The sequence below is a fragment of the Mixophyes fleayi genome, chromosome 3 (assembly GCF_038048845.1).
Source record: "Mixophyes fleayi isolate aMixFle1 chromosome 3, aMixFle1.hap1, whole genome shotgun sequence".
NCBI classification, from domain to species: Eukaryota; Metazoa; Chordata; class Amphibia; order Anura; family Limnodynastidae; genus Mixophyes; species Mixophyes fleayi.
The window spans coordinates 67,503,457-67,519,972 of NC_134404.1; the positions used below are offsets into that span (position 1 = coordinate 67,503,457).

The 16,516-nt window shown below is 41.2% G+C and overlaps 1 protein-coding gene across 7 annotated transcripts in view; it reads left to right on the forward strand.

Annotated features, from left to right (window-relative positions):
• Positions 1-10,861, forward strand: part of AGFG1 (ArfGAP with FG repeats 1) — a 44,381-nt gene extending 33,520 nt beyond the window's left edge. For all 7 annotated transcript variants that reach the window (XM_075201660.1, XM_075201658.1, XM_075201662.1 and 4 more), the window contains 4 exons: positions 626-727; positions 8,902-9,069; positions 9,247-9,338; positions 10,084-10,861. In XM_075201660.1, the coding sequence (XP_075057761.1) occupies positions 626-727; positions 8,902-9,069; positions 9,247-9,338; positions 10,084-10,143 (422 nt within the window). In that variant the 3' untranslated portion in view covers positions 10,144-10,861. The remainder of the gene's footprint in view (positions 1-625; positions 728-8,901; positions 9,070-9,246; positions 9,339-10,083) is intronic.
• Positions 10,862-16,516: the final 5,655 nt, after the last annotated feature.

The window sequence follows — 16,516 nt, forward strand, 5'->3', positions numbered from 1 at the left end:
CACTAATAAGTGTAGGGTGTTATCCAAATGGATTCACAGCGGTACACAGAAGAGCAGGAGCAGCAAGTAGCTGCTGCCACCAGTCCTGATGATGGTTATCCCTGTACGTCATCTGGTAAAGCCTATGTAGAAGTACATAGTCTTTTGAAGTCAGGGAAAAAAACTGCTTGGCTTGACAAATTGTACATGCTACCTCTCCTAATGTGATATAAACTGCAGAGCGTTTGTGTCGTTGCTCTATCGCTTAACATCCAGCCAGCTCGATGCAGTATTTGGCTGAAAGTGTGTGAAAGGCATATTGTGAACTGTGAGAAATTGAATGGAAATCAATGGAATTTAGTATTAGTAAGGTTAATAATAATGTAGGAACAAAATAATACCGAAATTATGTACTTTTTACCCCAAAAAATTGAATTTTGTTAAAAAAAAGCTAATGAAATCCAAAACACGCAAGGGCGGTTTTGGCAAAACCAAAACCGAAGGTAATCCAGATCCAAAACCAAAAAATGGGGGTCAGCGAGCATCTCTAGTTTGAAGTGCTTTATAATGTATTAGTGAGTGTATGAAGTGCTATAAGTTTTAGGAAACCACTTTTAATTTACTTTTACATTTCTTACCCTATTAGGAATCCGTGATGGTCACACCACTGAGAGGGAGTATCAGAGCGCCCCATTTCACCCATTCCACCAACCCAGACTACCGACAGCTGCAGGAGCAATGGATGTCTGTGAGTACTTTATCCCTATCTGTGCCTAGTCTAGCTACTGTGCATGATGTTATTTAATGCTTGCCTTTTTTTTATTATGCCTAACGCTTTTGTTTTGTTTTGTTTTATTACCTAGCATAACCAGTAATGTTTAAAGGGAGGCCTATCCGATATTTTGATGTGTTCCCTTTTCAGATGGTCTTGTGTAAATATAAATTGATGAATATAGAAGACTATTCTTGTTTTAGGGCTTTACCTAGTTTCTGTGATGGTGAATCTGCTTTCAGAGCTTACCATTTAGTACAGTGCCACTGTTTTCCTTCCCTTTCACAGATATCCATTATTATTATAATAAACATTTATATAGTGTCACTCAGAGCTTTATACTTCCTTCCCAGAGCTCTGCTACTAATATAATGTGATGTCTTTGGGGAGTAGGCAGATACATTATGGTTCAAAATTATAACACATCGATAACGTGAAACTATATACATTCTCCTGTGCTAGGCAAAGTTATGCACATACAATTTGAGTTTAACTTCTCTTTAACTCAGAGAAAGTTTTCTATATCAATATGAAAAGTATTAATGCCCAGAACCTGTCCCAAATAGTTTCAAGTTGATGCACTAGAAGTTTGGCTGTCCTCTTCAGGAATAGGTGAATGGGGAAACATTCAGAATGGACAAGCTCTGTTTACCAGTAAACTCTAATTTGTCACTATGTAAACTCTTGCACATTATACGACATTCCTATTTTTTACACCACATGTGGTATAATTTCCTTTACCCAATGAAGGAGATTCAATTTAACGCAATGTGAAGCCGGAACAGTCCGAGAAGACACATCACCTCGATGTTCATGCTGAACTATTCGCTCATTTTTCCTCTCATCCCTTAGAAGTGCGCAGAAAAATGAGCGTTGATTCCTTAACGTAATTGATGGCAATAAGCGCATCATTCGTCGGCACCTTGCGCTGAATTGCATTTCCCCATCTGTAAGAACCATTCAGTTGTCAAGGCTTTCTGACTGTCCATATTCCATGTCTCTTAACAGTCTTTAATGTGCCATGTAACTTCCACTGCACTTCAGTTAGAAGCCTCTCCCACTCATGTTCAGATTTAAAACCACCTTTTATTTGTCATCCAATCTCATGAACATTGCAACTATGGCGATAGAGGCAATGGTGGAGCTGGGCACTTAAGAGTTAATTGGTTAAAGGAAAAGCTCCGCCCATCTATATAACGTCCCGAAATTTGCTCCAGTTTAGGCACTTTTTCCTATGGCTGCCTAGGGCAACTGAATCTGGCCGTATGACCATGGAGACAGTGGAATGGCAGTGAAAGGTCAGACGCCAACCGGTTTTAAGAGTTTTGTTAGTAGGGACAGCATGGCACTGGGGAGCTGTAAGAGGTACTGCAGCCATAGCTCGACTGGATCTGGGGGGGGGGTGGTGCAGTCCCCAGCTAGAAGGGCACCTCCTCTTTGGCGAGTTTTACCCTACTGGAGAAAGCCCACCAGAATCTTGCAGACTCTGCACAGACAGTGTGGAGTGTCTGCAGCTGAAGGGAAGGCTTCTCTTAGCTCTCTAATTCTCCTTATCTGGAAAGCCTTTGAGAGTTCCTCTCCGGCTGGAAGGAATCATCAATGGTATGTTTGCTAATCTAGCGTTTATTCGGTTTCTGTCTTCTGTAGCAAATTTTATATTACTGTGGGCTACAGTTTTTTTATTTTACTCCTCTGCTACCATGACAAATGGTACTAGGAACTAATTCCAAGGCCAAGTCTGCTGAGGGGAAGTCTGTCATTTACTTTACCTGTTCCATGTGCCTGGCCAAATTGTCAAATAAACAATAGGAATCAGATGCCTGCTGAACGACTTGCGCTGCTGAGATAGAACCTGCTTGGGCGAGGACGCTGGGGAACTGAGCTGACTCGCATTGTTGTGCGTCAGAAGGAGATCAATGAAAATCCTTCCATTTCACCTAATCCCAGGGTTCCTGATCTTGATGATTCGCTTCAGGGTAACAGCTCTTAGGTTCCAACGGATCCCGCTGTGGGGCCGTCATTAAGCTCCCTGGGTTAAGTCTGTGGAAAAGTCCGTTTTAGGCCTAGTGCGGGTCCTCCTATCTGGAAAAGTAATAAATTATTCTTCTTCACTTCAGAAGCCAGCAGAAGTGTCACAACCCCTCCCAAGCTTACTTTACAGAGGATTTTTCTTACTAAGAGGAAGCAAAGTTGCTGGGGTACTGTGATCAGAGTAGTCTGAGCAGAAAGGAGGTGGACGACTTGGTCATGGCGGCATGCCAGACTGTTAACATGGAGGATTCCGCGGAGATACCCTCTAGTTTTTCTCTTTCTGGTTGAGGCTACCTGTGATGGAGGGAATTTCTGCCTAAAGGCGACATGACTGGCCTGCCTACCAAAATTTACCAATGGTTCGGTTCTGGTTTGCAGCTTTGTTTTTAGGTACAATACAGATGCCAAATGGGAAGGTATTTTAATGTCCATCTACAGTACAGCAGATTCTTGCTTGAGACCTACCCTGGCTTCAGCATTGGTCAGCAGGCACTCCAGCTTCTGATTTACTGCCATTAATGTATCACATTAGAGAAGCGCACGAATACCTTATAGAGGTGGCTTTTGACACAGCCCTTGTGGATGCTATGATTTCTGCATTGGCAGTTGCTGCTAGACTGATTCTTTTGCTCAGGTTTTGGTTAGCAGGCGTAGAGACCAAGAAGAGTCTGGAATCCTTACCATTTGGTGGTCAGGCTCTCTTTTTGGCCCGGAGCTAGACAAGATTATTAGTTAGGTTACAGTGGGGAAAAACACGTTCTTTCCAGTATATGCTCTGAGGTCTAATGTCCTTTTTGTTTTTGGGGTGATGATTTCTCTAAACAAGGGCCTTCTTACTTAAGGGGGTCAGTCCTTAGTCCTGCGAGGGGTTCAGCAGAGGGGAAGGCATGCATGGGCCACTTAGGGCCCAGCTCTCAATGCATGGTGTGAGCACTTCACACTCAGTGGTGGGAGCTCACCTTTTGCATTTGAGACATATGGAGAAACTCCTCAGATGCATGGGTGAGTGGCATTGTAGAGAGAAGCTGTGTAATCAACCTCCTCAATCCTGCACCCAGTCTGTTCTTTACCAGGAGAAAGTATTTTAGGTCTGTCTCTCAGGGAAGCCATTCAATCTATGCTGACATCAAAGCTGATCATTCCAGAAACACAGAAGACTCTGGGATTTCACTGCAATCTATATCTGGTTTAGAAACCAACCTAGGTTTTCCAGTCCATATTGAACCTGAAATCCCTAAAAACCAGACTTCAGGTGGACAGTCCCTCAGGTCAGTGACCAACGCCATGGAGAAATTTCTTGCTACATTGGAAATGATGGATGTCTACCTTCACATCCCAGTCTTTCGAGGGACACCCGAGCCTTCCCAGATTTGCAATAAAGGACTTCCACTTCCAATTCAGAGCCCTTTCTTTTAATTAGCTACGGCTCCCAAGTTATTTACCAAGGTCATGGGCGCTCTTCTCAGATCATAACTAGTCACAACATGATTACTTATTAATTGATTTATTAATAAATACCGACTAATTTCTGCTTCTTCTCGACCACCTTTAGATAGCAGCTCAGCTGTTTTCACTGTGAATTATAAATTACAAAAAAACCAACCTGATCCCTGCATGGTGGTTCTGGGCCTTCATTTCGACACTCAACTGCAGAGTGTTTTGCTACTACAGGAGAAAATGTTATCTAGGCAGCGAGTGAGTGTTCTCCTGGCTTCCAGGAGAACCTCTGTTCCTGTTGTGCATGAATATCTTTGTAGAGATGGTATCAACATTTCATGCAGTACAATATGCACTCTTCCTTTTCCGGACTATTCAGAATAACATTTTGAGAAAGTGGTCCAAATCAAACTACAATCCTAGCCACTCAAGTTATCAGACTGTTGCCTTAAACACATACCTTCTGTGGTGGCTCATGTCAGACCACCTGATTTGAGACTGGACCCTTGTATCGACAGATGCCAGCTTTCAATGACGTTTCCTGTGGGGGGATAGTGACGTTTCTGGCTTCATTGTCTCTTTCCAGCAACCTCTCACAGCTCTCCATCACATTCTAGAGCTGTGACAAAAACTATTAATTCAAGATTAACTCTTAAAGGCAAGTGGTGCAGATGTCGGTAGCATATCTCAATGATCGGGGGCACCAGAAGATCCATAGTTATGGTATAAGCCTGGACCTTGCCATGGGTTGAACATTCTGGTCCGGGGATGTCAGCAGTTGCATCCAGGGGTGGAAACATGGGAGGTGAATTTCCTCAGCAGAAATAAATATTGTTCTCTCAGGAGACGGATCCATCAGATTCTGAAAAGGTGGGGTCAGCCGGAGGTCAACATGATGGCCTCCCAAGAGAACCACAAGGTGGAATGGTGAGAACCTTGATCGTATCATTGGACGTTTGCCTGATATCCATTTTTCCTACAAAAGCATGCTTCCTTGTGTCCTCAGAATGGCCAAGAGGGAAGAGCTCGTATTTTGGAAGACTATGTACTTTGAAGTACTGCACCCATTCCGTTCACACCAAAGTGTTCAGGATGGACTGGACAGTGGTCCGAGACTGAGCTCTTAAAAGTCCAAGTCTCTTGCCATATCTGTTTTACTTTCAGAGATGCAGACATTTTTACAGGGAGTTTTCCGGGTGCATTATGTTCTCCTGATAGCACCACGGGACTTTAATTTGGTCCTTTCTGCATTACAGCTTCCACCGTTTGAACCTATGGAGCTGGTCAAGCTCAAATTTCTTATTTGAAAAGCTGTCTCTCTTCTTGCAATTTCTTTTGCCAGCAGGGATTCTGAGTTGGAATCTATTTTGTGCAAGACTCCTTTCCTTATTTTTCAAAATGAAAGGACCATTATTTCGGCCAAAGGTGGTGACAGGGTTTCCACCTTAACCAGGAGATTCCTTCTCTACACCAGGCAGGATCCTCAAATTTTCAGGATCAAATTTTCTTGTTTAATGAGATCAGATTGCTAAAGATCTACTTGGAACAGGACTAATTCAGGGAAGATGTATTCTTTTAGTATTTTATGACGTGCATAAGAGTGGTTGGCCAGCAACAAAGCAAACCATTGCTGGGTGGATTAAAGCAGATATTCATCAGACTTTTTAAGGTTCAGGTAAACCGGTGCCAGAAAATACCTCTGCTCACTCTTACCAGTTTGGTAAGTGCTTCTTTGGTGGTGCTGCCTGAAGCCTTGGACGAGCAGTTATGTAGGGCAGCAATCTGGTCCTCTGTCCAAATCCTTTATAAAGTTCTACCGTTTTAACATTTTTGCGTCCAAAGACGCAAGCTTTGGTGAAAGGTTTTACGCACAGCTGTGTCTGAGTGTATCCTCCCCTAGAGGCAGCTTTAGAACATCCCTATTGCAGTGTCTGCCAGCATGGATGACAGAGAAAAAAAGAGAAAATAGGATTTTTGTACTAGGGGAACACTGCACTCCCCCCCCCCCCCCCCCTCTCTTTACACTCATTGGTTCAGTTATATATTTTTCTAACATGTCGAGCGAGATTCTCTTGTTCCTTCTTTACTCTGTTCTTGGTGATTTGTTATAAACTGGAGCATCTTTCGGTGTGGGGGATATAGAATAGGAGAAGCTTTTTCTTTGACTAATTAACTCTTTAAGTGCCCAGCTCTAACATTACCTCTATATCACCATGGTTGCAGTGTATCCAGATGGAATCAGAGAAATGGATTTAATATAAGTGCAAAAATCCCCTTTTTTGCCACTAACAAACTATTGCCACAGACAACAGTCGGGCCACACTTGCTAGTTACTGTATGTACATTGCTTGTTTTTATTGAATGACAATTGCAGCCAGGACATAATTCGCGCAAAATGTATGACCACTTATTCTTCTGTGTTGCTCAGTGGCGGGTTATAAATTTGTTGTGAACTGTTTCAGTTTTTTTTCGGAGAACATTCCCAACCTTTCCATACACAAGCCAGAGTGTAAACACAGGTGATAGATGCATGGGTTTATTGATGGTTTGTGTTTGCAGGTTTCTCCTTGTATTTTCTAGTTCTGTGTGATGTGGCTCTGAGCATGTAACTGGCTTCTGTGGTAGAACGTTACTAGGGCACCACAAGATGTTTATTAGGAGACATGTTTTATTTGTTTCATACAAATGGGAAAACTATAGCTTAATACAGTATGCTCTTATGTGAAAGAATTTTGTAGTATTTTATCTATAGTTTTCCTTAGGAAATTGCTACCACTTTCACAGTTGTGCATGTTTTACAGTAGGTGATTCTGTTTGTTTGCTTATTGTGATAAGTTGTACAGCTCCATACATTAGTATAGAGCTTACTGTTGAGAGGTGTGATGAAGCCACAAAAATATCCCCATACCCACATTTTAAGTCTGCAGTCTTTTGTCAGTAATTATGATTCAGTTGTATTTAAGTTTGTTCTCCTTTACAATAGGCACTATGTAGCTGGTCAAACACATTGAGAGCCAGCACTGACTGGGTCACATGTGGTTCAACCTGATTATCAAACACTTGTGGTGACCAGACAGTGCAGGTGGCCAATTACTGCACCCAGTGATCAGATCACTTTTTGTGCCTACAATGCTAAAAATACACAACATGGTTAAAAGTATGTGGGCATCCCTTCTAATTAATGTTTGCTAATAACAGCCACACCCAAAGGTAACAGGTGCATGAAATCAAGCATACGGCTATGCAGTCTCCATAGTCAAACATTAGCTGTAGAATAGGTCATACGAAAGAGCTCACTGACTCTCAACATGTCAGTTCATAAACACTCTGCCCTGATTGTCCTTCCCTGGTCAACTGTAATTGCTGTTATTCTGAAGTGGAAGTGTCTAGGAGCCTCACAGAATGGTGCTGAGTGCACGTAAAAATCATCTGTCATCGCTTGCAACACTTACTGAGTTCCAGACTGCCTCTGGAAAGAACGTCCGTACAAGAGCTTCTCATCGGGATCTTCACAACTTGGGTTTCCATGGCTTAGAACCGCAAACAAGCCCTCAGATCACCATGCACAATGCCAAACATTGACTGGAGTGGTATAAAGCACACCGCCATTGGACACTGCAGCAGCGGAAGGGCATTCTTTGGACTGGCGACTCCTACTTCACCATATGGCAGTCTGATGGGCGAAATTTGAGTTCGACAGATGCCAGGAGAAGGCTTCCGTACCCAAATGAGTACTGCCAACTGTAAAGTTTAGTGCAGATGAATAATGGCCTGGGGTTGTTTTATTGTTTTTTTTTTTATTTGGCCTGAGCCCCTTGGTTCCATTGAAGGGAAATCTTAAGGATACAGCATACAATGACATTCTAGAGTATTGTGTGCTTCCAACTTTGTGGCAACAGTTCGGGGAAGGACCTTTCCTTTTTCAGGCAATGAGAATACCCCTGTGCACAAGGGAGGTCTGTCAAAAAATGGTTTATCGAATTTGGTGTGGAAAAACTTGACTACCCTGCACAGGGCCCTGACCTCAACCCAATCAACCACCAACTGCAAGCCCGACCTCACTAATGCTCATGTGGCTTAATGGATGCAAATCTCCGCAGCCATGTTTTAAAATGTAGTGGAAAGCCTTCCCGGAAGAGTGGAGGTTGTCATAGCAGCAAAAGGGAGGACCAACTCCATATTAATGTCCATTCTTATGGAATGAGATGTTCAACAAGCACATGCGGATGTGATGTGTGGGTGTCCACATACTTCTGGCCATTTAGTGTATGATCATGTTCTTGCAATTGCAGAAGCCCACAAATATGGTGGTTTAAATCAATTTAATCCAAAATTGGTAAAATTGGACAACTAACTTGTGTATTACCTTTAGGTATTTAGGCAGCTTTTAAACCGAAATTTCCAAATATTTTTTTGTTTATACACGATTCATGTTTGTCACACGCTAATGAATGTTTACAGAACAAATTTACTTACAGTTAATTCATTTAATTAACAAAATATAGCTCAAAATACACAATTTCAATATATTTTACCTTTTCTTACTGCCAATAAATTATAGACCGTTGTAATTATGCACAAATGTTTTGTAACACCTTTGTTGGGAACCTTTGCTGGTGTAGGAATCTGCCCACATTTTGTATACCTTCTTACTTTGTGTACCTATCTTTTCTCTGGCACAGCGTCTTTTGGCACAGCCTCTCTAAGCATGCCCGCAGGGTTCGGGACATCGGCATCATACAGTCTTCCTACTAGCTTTAGTGGCAGTTTTCATCAGCCGGCATTCCCCCCTCAGACGGCCTTCCCCCAACAGACTGCTTTCTCACAGCAGCCCAATGGCAATATACAAGGTATTGTATATTCTACAAGTCAGTCTATTTAGGATGTGCCCAATTAGAATTGCTATATTGTTTCTAACAATTTCCATGGAAATTCTGTGATCTTAATCCCCCTTAAGATGCATCCTTTTTTTTTTTTTTCTTTTTTTTTTTTTTTTTTATTACTTTTTTTTCCATCCTCTTTTGAAGGAGCTGGTTTTGGTGTGTTTGGTCCAGGAAAGTCTGTGGTTACTCCATTTGGGCAGGTTGCAGCCCCTTCAGTCTCTAGCAATCCTTTCATGGTAAGTAACTGCATGGATGACAACACATACAAGTAAATGAATGCCCAGTTCGAGTTTCCCTCACCCTCTCCCACCCCTTGTAGATTAATAAGTGATGTAATGGAAATGTATTAAATTCTATATTGGAGAAGCCTAAACACACGGACACCACTTGTCTGTTCATACATCCTCTGCTGCACAGTCAGGGAGGTGGCAAAATATCTTGTATGAGGACCAACTAAGGCAGCAAATTGGAGGAGATTAATTGGAAAATGTATGGCTATTTATACTATATTGGTATTTTTACTGTAAATTAAAGTTATAAATTATTGCAACCTTTGTTGCAGATATGACATTGGTTAGAGGAAGTACTTTTCTTGTAGTATACAAAATACTATATCATATTTCCTGTTATTTTATCATGTTTTTTCAGAAGATAGGTTTAATCCTTGTTTTTAAGTTACGTATGACATTGTGCATGTAGAAAACAAGAGATACTTAGTTAGGAAATAGAACTTGCCACATCTTCATGCAACATAACTCCGGGTTCTGTAGACAGCTCCCTTTCTGCCCGCTAGTTAGAGTGAAGGAAGGGAGAGAACTCCCAAAGTATGTTACTAAACATGTCTAATTTCAGCAGAAGTATGGGATAGAAGTTATTGGATATTTCAGATTTTTTTTCCTGTGTATATATAGTTGCTGTGTGCGACTGACCATTTGCTGGTTCCTCAACTTACAGTTGTCCTATATTTTCCTTTATTTGCAGGCCGGGGCACCCTCTGGGCAGTTTCCAGCAGGAAGTTCATCAACGAACCCTTTCTTATAGCCTTAGACTAACACAGGAGCTTACCAGGCATCACCGTACATGTACTGCCTCTTGCACTGTTTGTCTTGTTTAACCAGCGTAAGCTTTAAACACAGGGAGTTCTTTTGGAGCCTGCAATTATATTTTTTTTTTTTGTATTTAAACAAAAAAGAAACAAAAACAAGGTAATATGTGCAATTGGAAAGCCTTTTAATTTTCATTCAGCCCCTAGGTTGCCTAGAGGCTTGTTAGCAAATATTGCAGTGCAGTCTGTTGGCAATCCTTTGGGCAACCAAAGGGTAACTGAAGGTATATCATGTATATTAAATTTGGTAAGTTATTGCAGATTCCATATTCGTTTAAGCTGCAGTACTGTATATATATTTTTCTTAGGGACTAGGTAATTATTCATATCAGTATTCCTAACTCGTAACACTTTATGCTATGTGAGAGAGCAGAAAATAAGCAGCTCTAAACGGCCGCTCTATTACTCAAAAGAAACGCAATCATTTTAGCAATCTGGCTTGGAGGGATGTGGAAATGAAATGTTGAATGAGAAAAAAAAATTATAAATTTTATTCATTAAAAATGAAGAAACCCACAAACTTATTTTGCCCAATAAAGCTACCCATTTCTCTATGCCTAAAATCTCCATCCTGAAGACTCGCGTCTGCATAATAAATCTAATAATGTTTTGCTACCGTTTGCAGGTGAAAAATATTAAAATATTAGAAAAAGGGCAGTTGTGTGACATTGTTCTTCATATTAATTCCCTCACTATACTTGGAAGGGGTAAAGATTTGTCTTGAAGGATTGTAGATTTAATGCATGTACAATTGGCACTAATACAGTTTAATTTTCTGGATGTGGACAAAGTTTTTAAACTATAGTTCAGCAACATAAATACAAAGGGAAAAAGGGAAACCTCTATCACTAATCACTGTGGTAAGCTATAAGAAGAAGCCAGGATAATTACCATTTTCCTTAGTTTGTTTCTTCAAGCTGCTTTTACTGGCTTAGAATTTGCAGTTTACAGGGTCATGTGACTACCATGGTAACCACCAGTCACATGGTGTAGTGAGCAGGTAGGCATTGAGCTCTGTCTGCACTGTAAAATCTCCATTCTCCTTCCCCCTCTGCCAACACATGACATGGTGTGTGTGTGTGTGTCTGGCAGCCATACTTATCGGCTCTTCAGGAATATTTTGAAGTGGAGATAATGGTTTGTAGGAGGACAGCTAAGAAAAGTGACCATGGCTATCCAATGCATGCTTTAAAAGGTATTTAACGTGCTATTTTAAGAAACCCCAAAAATACTTTGATTGCAGCTATAAAAAGTGAGTCATTTTAAATATAATTTGTGGTTTACATAATCTCAGGTGAAGTAGGTGCGTTCTGAATTACTAAACATAACTATTGATAATACATTTATATCAGGAAGTAACATAAAGCTTGGGTTAAAGTCTTTAGATTTTATGAATAGGTGTCAATCAGTCCAGGCTGCAATTTTGCTCTAAGTGTAGATTCCTCTATATGGGTAATCTGCTAGTTCCATTCACAAAGCGTCAGATTCTCCCCAGCTACTGGGAAAGTATAATTTACTGTTGGCTGTAAGAAAATGAAGAGTTGTCCTATTATCATTTATCTACAAAGAAATTATATACGCAACAGGGAAGAGAGATTCTGATAGGGGAATTTTTTTACACAATAAAATGTATTCAAATTAATAATTTTTAATTTAATCATGTAACACATTTCATATTCTATGTCCCTGAACAATTTATAAAGTTTGCATGTAAAATATGAAAAAAAAAAAAAAATGGTGCGAGTGTTGTGAGAATTTAGATTAGTCCTGATAGTGAGCTGAATAGAAACATTTAAAATGCCACTTGTTAGTGCCTTATCAAATTTTCTTCAAATAAATCTAACAATGTAGTTCCATGTAGAATTAATTGTAATATGATCTACATTCACTGGGCTCTCTGGAGTATTATTCAAAGCAAATCTTATAAGAATTCAATTTTCAAAACCTTATGCCATTATGATAGTAAATACACAGGGCTTTTACCTATATTTCTCCTTTTAAAGTGATGCAGAACATCATCAGAGGGTATATATTAGAATTTATTATTACAAATTGACTGCTGAATACACACACACACACACACACACACACACACACACACACACACACACACACACACACACACACACACACACACACTCACTCACTCTCTGTGTTTTCATTCTTACACAAATTGACTGCTGAATTCACACACACACACACACACACACACACACACACACACACACACTCTGTGTTTTCATTCTTACACCAATTGGGGCAGTGTGCTATCAGAAAACCATATGCTGCATAATATTCACTATGAGCAGATACCATCAGCCACAACATTAAAACCACCTGCCTACTATTGTGTTGCTCCCCATTGTACCACCAAATCAGTTCTGACACATCAAGGCATGGACTCCACAAAACTTCTAATGGATGTCCTGTGATACATCAAGACGTCATCAGCAGATCCTTTTAAGTTGTGAAGTGGTGTCTCCATGGCTCGGACTTGTATTTCCAGCACACCCCACAGATGCTCGATCGGATTGAGATCTGGGCAATTTGGAAGCCAAGACAACACTTTGAACTCTAAAAAAAATTGTTCAGGAATAGTTTGAGGAACGTGGCAAGGTGCATTATCCTGCTGAAAGAGCCCACTGTCATTAGGGGTGTTGTACTTGGTCTGCCACAATCTTTAGGTAGGTGATTCTTGTCAAAGTATCATTCACATGAATGTCAGAACCCAAGGTTTCCCAGCAGAACACTGCCCAGAGTATTACACTGCTTCCACCAGCTTGCTTTCTCCTTCATCCACTCTGGGGGACATTGCTACCATGTGGTTGTATGAGGGCCCATGGAGTTGGCTCTTAAATAGTAAACAACACTGAGGTCTGTGGGGTTGCAGAGGGGAAGAGTCGGCAGAAAACTTAGTTGTTAAAGTGCCCAAAGACAGTTGGGCTGTTTAAGTACCGCTTACTTGCTGCGAAATGAGATTTTTATTATTTTCTTAGTGTAACTGACATGTCGGTAAGATTAGGAGTGGATTAGTGTTATGTTTTTAAATGGAATATAGTTCTGTTTTTGTTTAAATAATAAAAAAAAAAGAACAAGAAAGAAGATAGAAAAGAATCAGCCTGCGCACAGTGACAGCCACTATGTGACTGTCACTGTATTCTCCCGACGGGTCAGGCTCTGTCTCTGGAATAGAGTGTGAGGACTTCGTCTGAGGAGCAGCCATTTTCAGGGAAATGCCAGGTCTCCTGGTGAGGCAGAGATGGGACTTGGATTTTATCTGGCCACAATCGGAGCACAGATTAAAAGACTTTCAACGCAAAAGAAACAAAGGAGAATTATAATAAGCAAAAAGTGAGTAGGTAGGATAATCCTCCCCAAAGCAAAAGCCTATCAGCCTCTGGCGTCCCGGCTGTCACCATCATGACCAGGACGTCACTTCCACCCACACCTCCCGACTGTCACCATGGCAACAGCCGGGACGCTTCTTTCACTGCTGCAACCGGCTAAATCTGACAGCCGGGCGCAATCAGAGCTCATTCATGAACAGCCTCCTGGACTCATTTGTACGTATGTGAGGGCTCTGGATTGGCCGTCTGTATAAAAAGCAGGAAAGACTTAGCCTCCCTGCCAGTTATAGTTTGCAGCTTCTGTGTCCTGACCAGCTCCTGTGCTTTGTATCTTCTACTATTGGATTGCCCGTATTTGACCCTTGGCTTCGTTTCTTGGACTTTGATGTTTGCTTGTGCCCCTGACCTCTGCTACGTTCCTGGACTCTCCTTATTTGCTGCCAGCCCTGACATTTTGCCTGTCCCTGACCATGGTATCTGCTTCGGACCTGAGACTTCAGCTTGTTTTCTGACTATGCTTCTTCCATCTCCTGCTAACTCAGCGCTACGGTACGTTTCATAAACTTGTACTAGTCTGAGTGTAAGACCTGTGGGCATCCGCGTACCTGTGAGCACGTCAAGCTCTACGGGAAAGGCCGCTGCTATAGGTGAAGACCTCTCCATCTTGTTCTACAAGTTTATGATGGTACTGATAGCCGCAACACTGACGGGTTGCTTTTTATCTGCGAGTACTCTGCCCTAGACATGGTTCTGGAGGGATGAGTGCTGTAGGTCAGTTTTGCCTTACACATATCTATACAAATAGATATCTGCAGAATATTTTCTGTTTCCTTCACATAGTTATCATCTTATTGTTGAGATTCTTCAATTGTGAAGATTATTATGTTATATATATTAACACAGGATTGTGTTGGAGAGTACAACTCTAGGTTTAATCCTGTAGAGTTAGGAGAAATGTATGTGTATTTATATAAACTCATAATGCTATGTATACACACTTAACTGAACTTTTTTCTCTGTTTGGTCCAGAACTGGACAGTATGATTAGCCAAGCAACCGGAGGTAAAAGTACTTTCCTGTCGATGAATGTCTCTAGACTACAAACTCTGTGTTTTAGGGTCTTTTTGGAGATCCTTTCTTGTGAACACATTATCAATTTAGGGCGATCCCCTTTGGCTTTCCACAGCCCAGAGAGTCTTCACAAAGATTATGGCATTAACTCGTCAACCACTTAATTGGTGGCTAGTTCAAGAACTTCTGACGATGGGCCAATCTTTTTTGTCCTGTGGTCTTGGATTCTGGGGACCACAGATGCAGGTCTGAAGGGCTGGGGAGCTGTTTTCCAGCTTCATTTCCATGGCCTTTGGACAGACAGGAAGACGCTTCGGCCTGTAGATGTTCTCAAGCTAAGAGCCATGCTGTTAACCCTCCAGGAAGCTCAGTCTGTCCTTCAAGAAAAACCGGTCCACCTCCAATCCGTTAATGTCAATGCAGTGGCATATGTAAATCGCCAATGTTCATTCCCTCTGATGAAGTTACGTTCCGTAATGAAACGCGTTAGGGGCATAGAGTCAACTACTTAGTTGGTCTCTCATTACATTTTGTACCGTATTGTGCTGTTTTTATTTTTTATATGCTTCAATTGCCGGCTCTATTCCACTCATCATACACAGGAGTTGACATCACCGGATCAATCTGGAAGTGGACAAACAATTGTCTTCGTTGGAGTTCTACGTTTTCTCCATACCCCTCTCTCCGTTTGGAGTTTATTTTCACCACAGTCAGTTGTAGGTGAGGCGGTTACACACGTAGTTGTGAACCGCGGATTATACAAGTACCATCATTTGATGCAGTGCGTGAAGCTATTCGTGAGAGTATCCCGCTAAAGCCTAAAAGGCTGCACTACTATTCATCCACGATTCCAGTCTGCATTATGAAGGAGTGGGACTCCAATTTATAACCATCGGACACACAGCAATCCTAAGGAGATGATTCCCTAATGGTATAAATCTAACGGGTGTGTGGAACGACGCATCTTATTCACAATCAGAGACAGTGAGTACTATAATATATCTTACTCATTTATGTGTCTTTCTCCATCTATGGGGTATGAAGTGGAATACATTTCTCATGGTGAACTAATACTATAAAGCCAACTGGAAGCTGAGGCTTCAGATCATCTTTACTCCGTACGGAGCTATATATATGGCCATACAGATATTATTACTCATCGGAAGAAGCTTACTATTATATGTGGACTAATGACTACGGCAATAATCAGCATCCTTTTTTTCTGGGAGGAAATTGTAGAGCAATGCTCAATTCATAACATTTTTTGACCACAATATTTGCTACAGGGTATACAGCTGTTGTACATCATTTCCATTAGTAGCGTTGTGGTTCTACTATTTTAGACTCATAAGCACCATTTAACATGGTTTTCTATAGTCCTTGAATTGTTACATCACCCTATGTCACAGTGCACTGTGACATAGTTTTTGTACATCTTTCCCCCTATGATTACCACTCAAGCATGGACTGATGATGATGATGAATATAGTTCTGTTTTTGTTTAAAGAAAAAGAAAGAAGATAGAAAAGAATCAGCCATTATGTATGATTTTACTGTGATATTAAATACTATTTTATATATTTGACCACTCGTGATCTGCTATTTATTCTTCATTAGCCCATATCGGGACACCGTTAGATTTGAGCGCTGTATTCGTTTTTTGTTGCCAAGGAGGAACAAGAAGCATGGGGAGCTATGCAGGTAGCGGAACCGGTCTTGTTGTGGACGGAGAAATTAGTTCCAGTGATTTTATCAGGGTTTTTTTTCCGGAGTGAACAACTGGAAGCAGATTATCTCAGCAGGCATGCATCTCTTCCAGGAGAATGGGAAGTGCCTCCTCAGGTGTTTCAGGAGTTTAATCTGGAAATTGGCCTGCGAGACCTGGATCTGA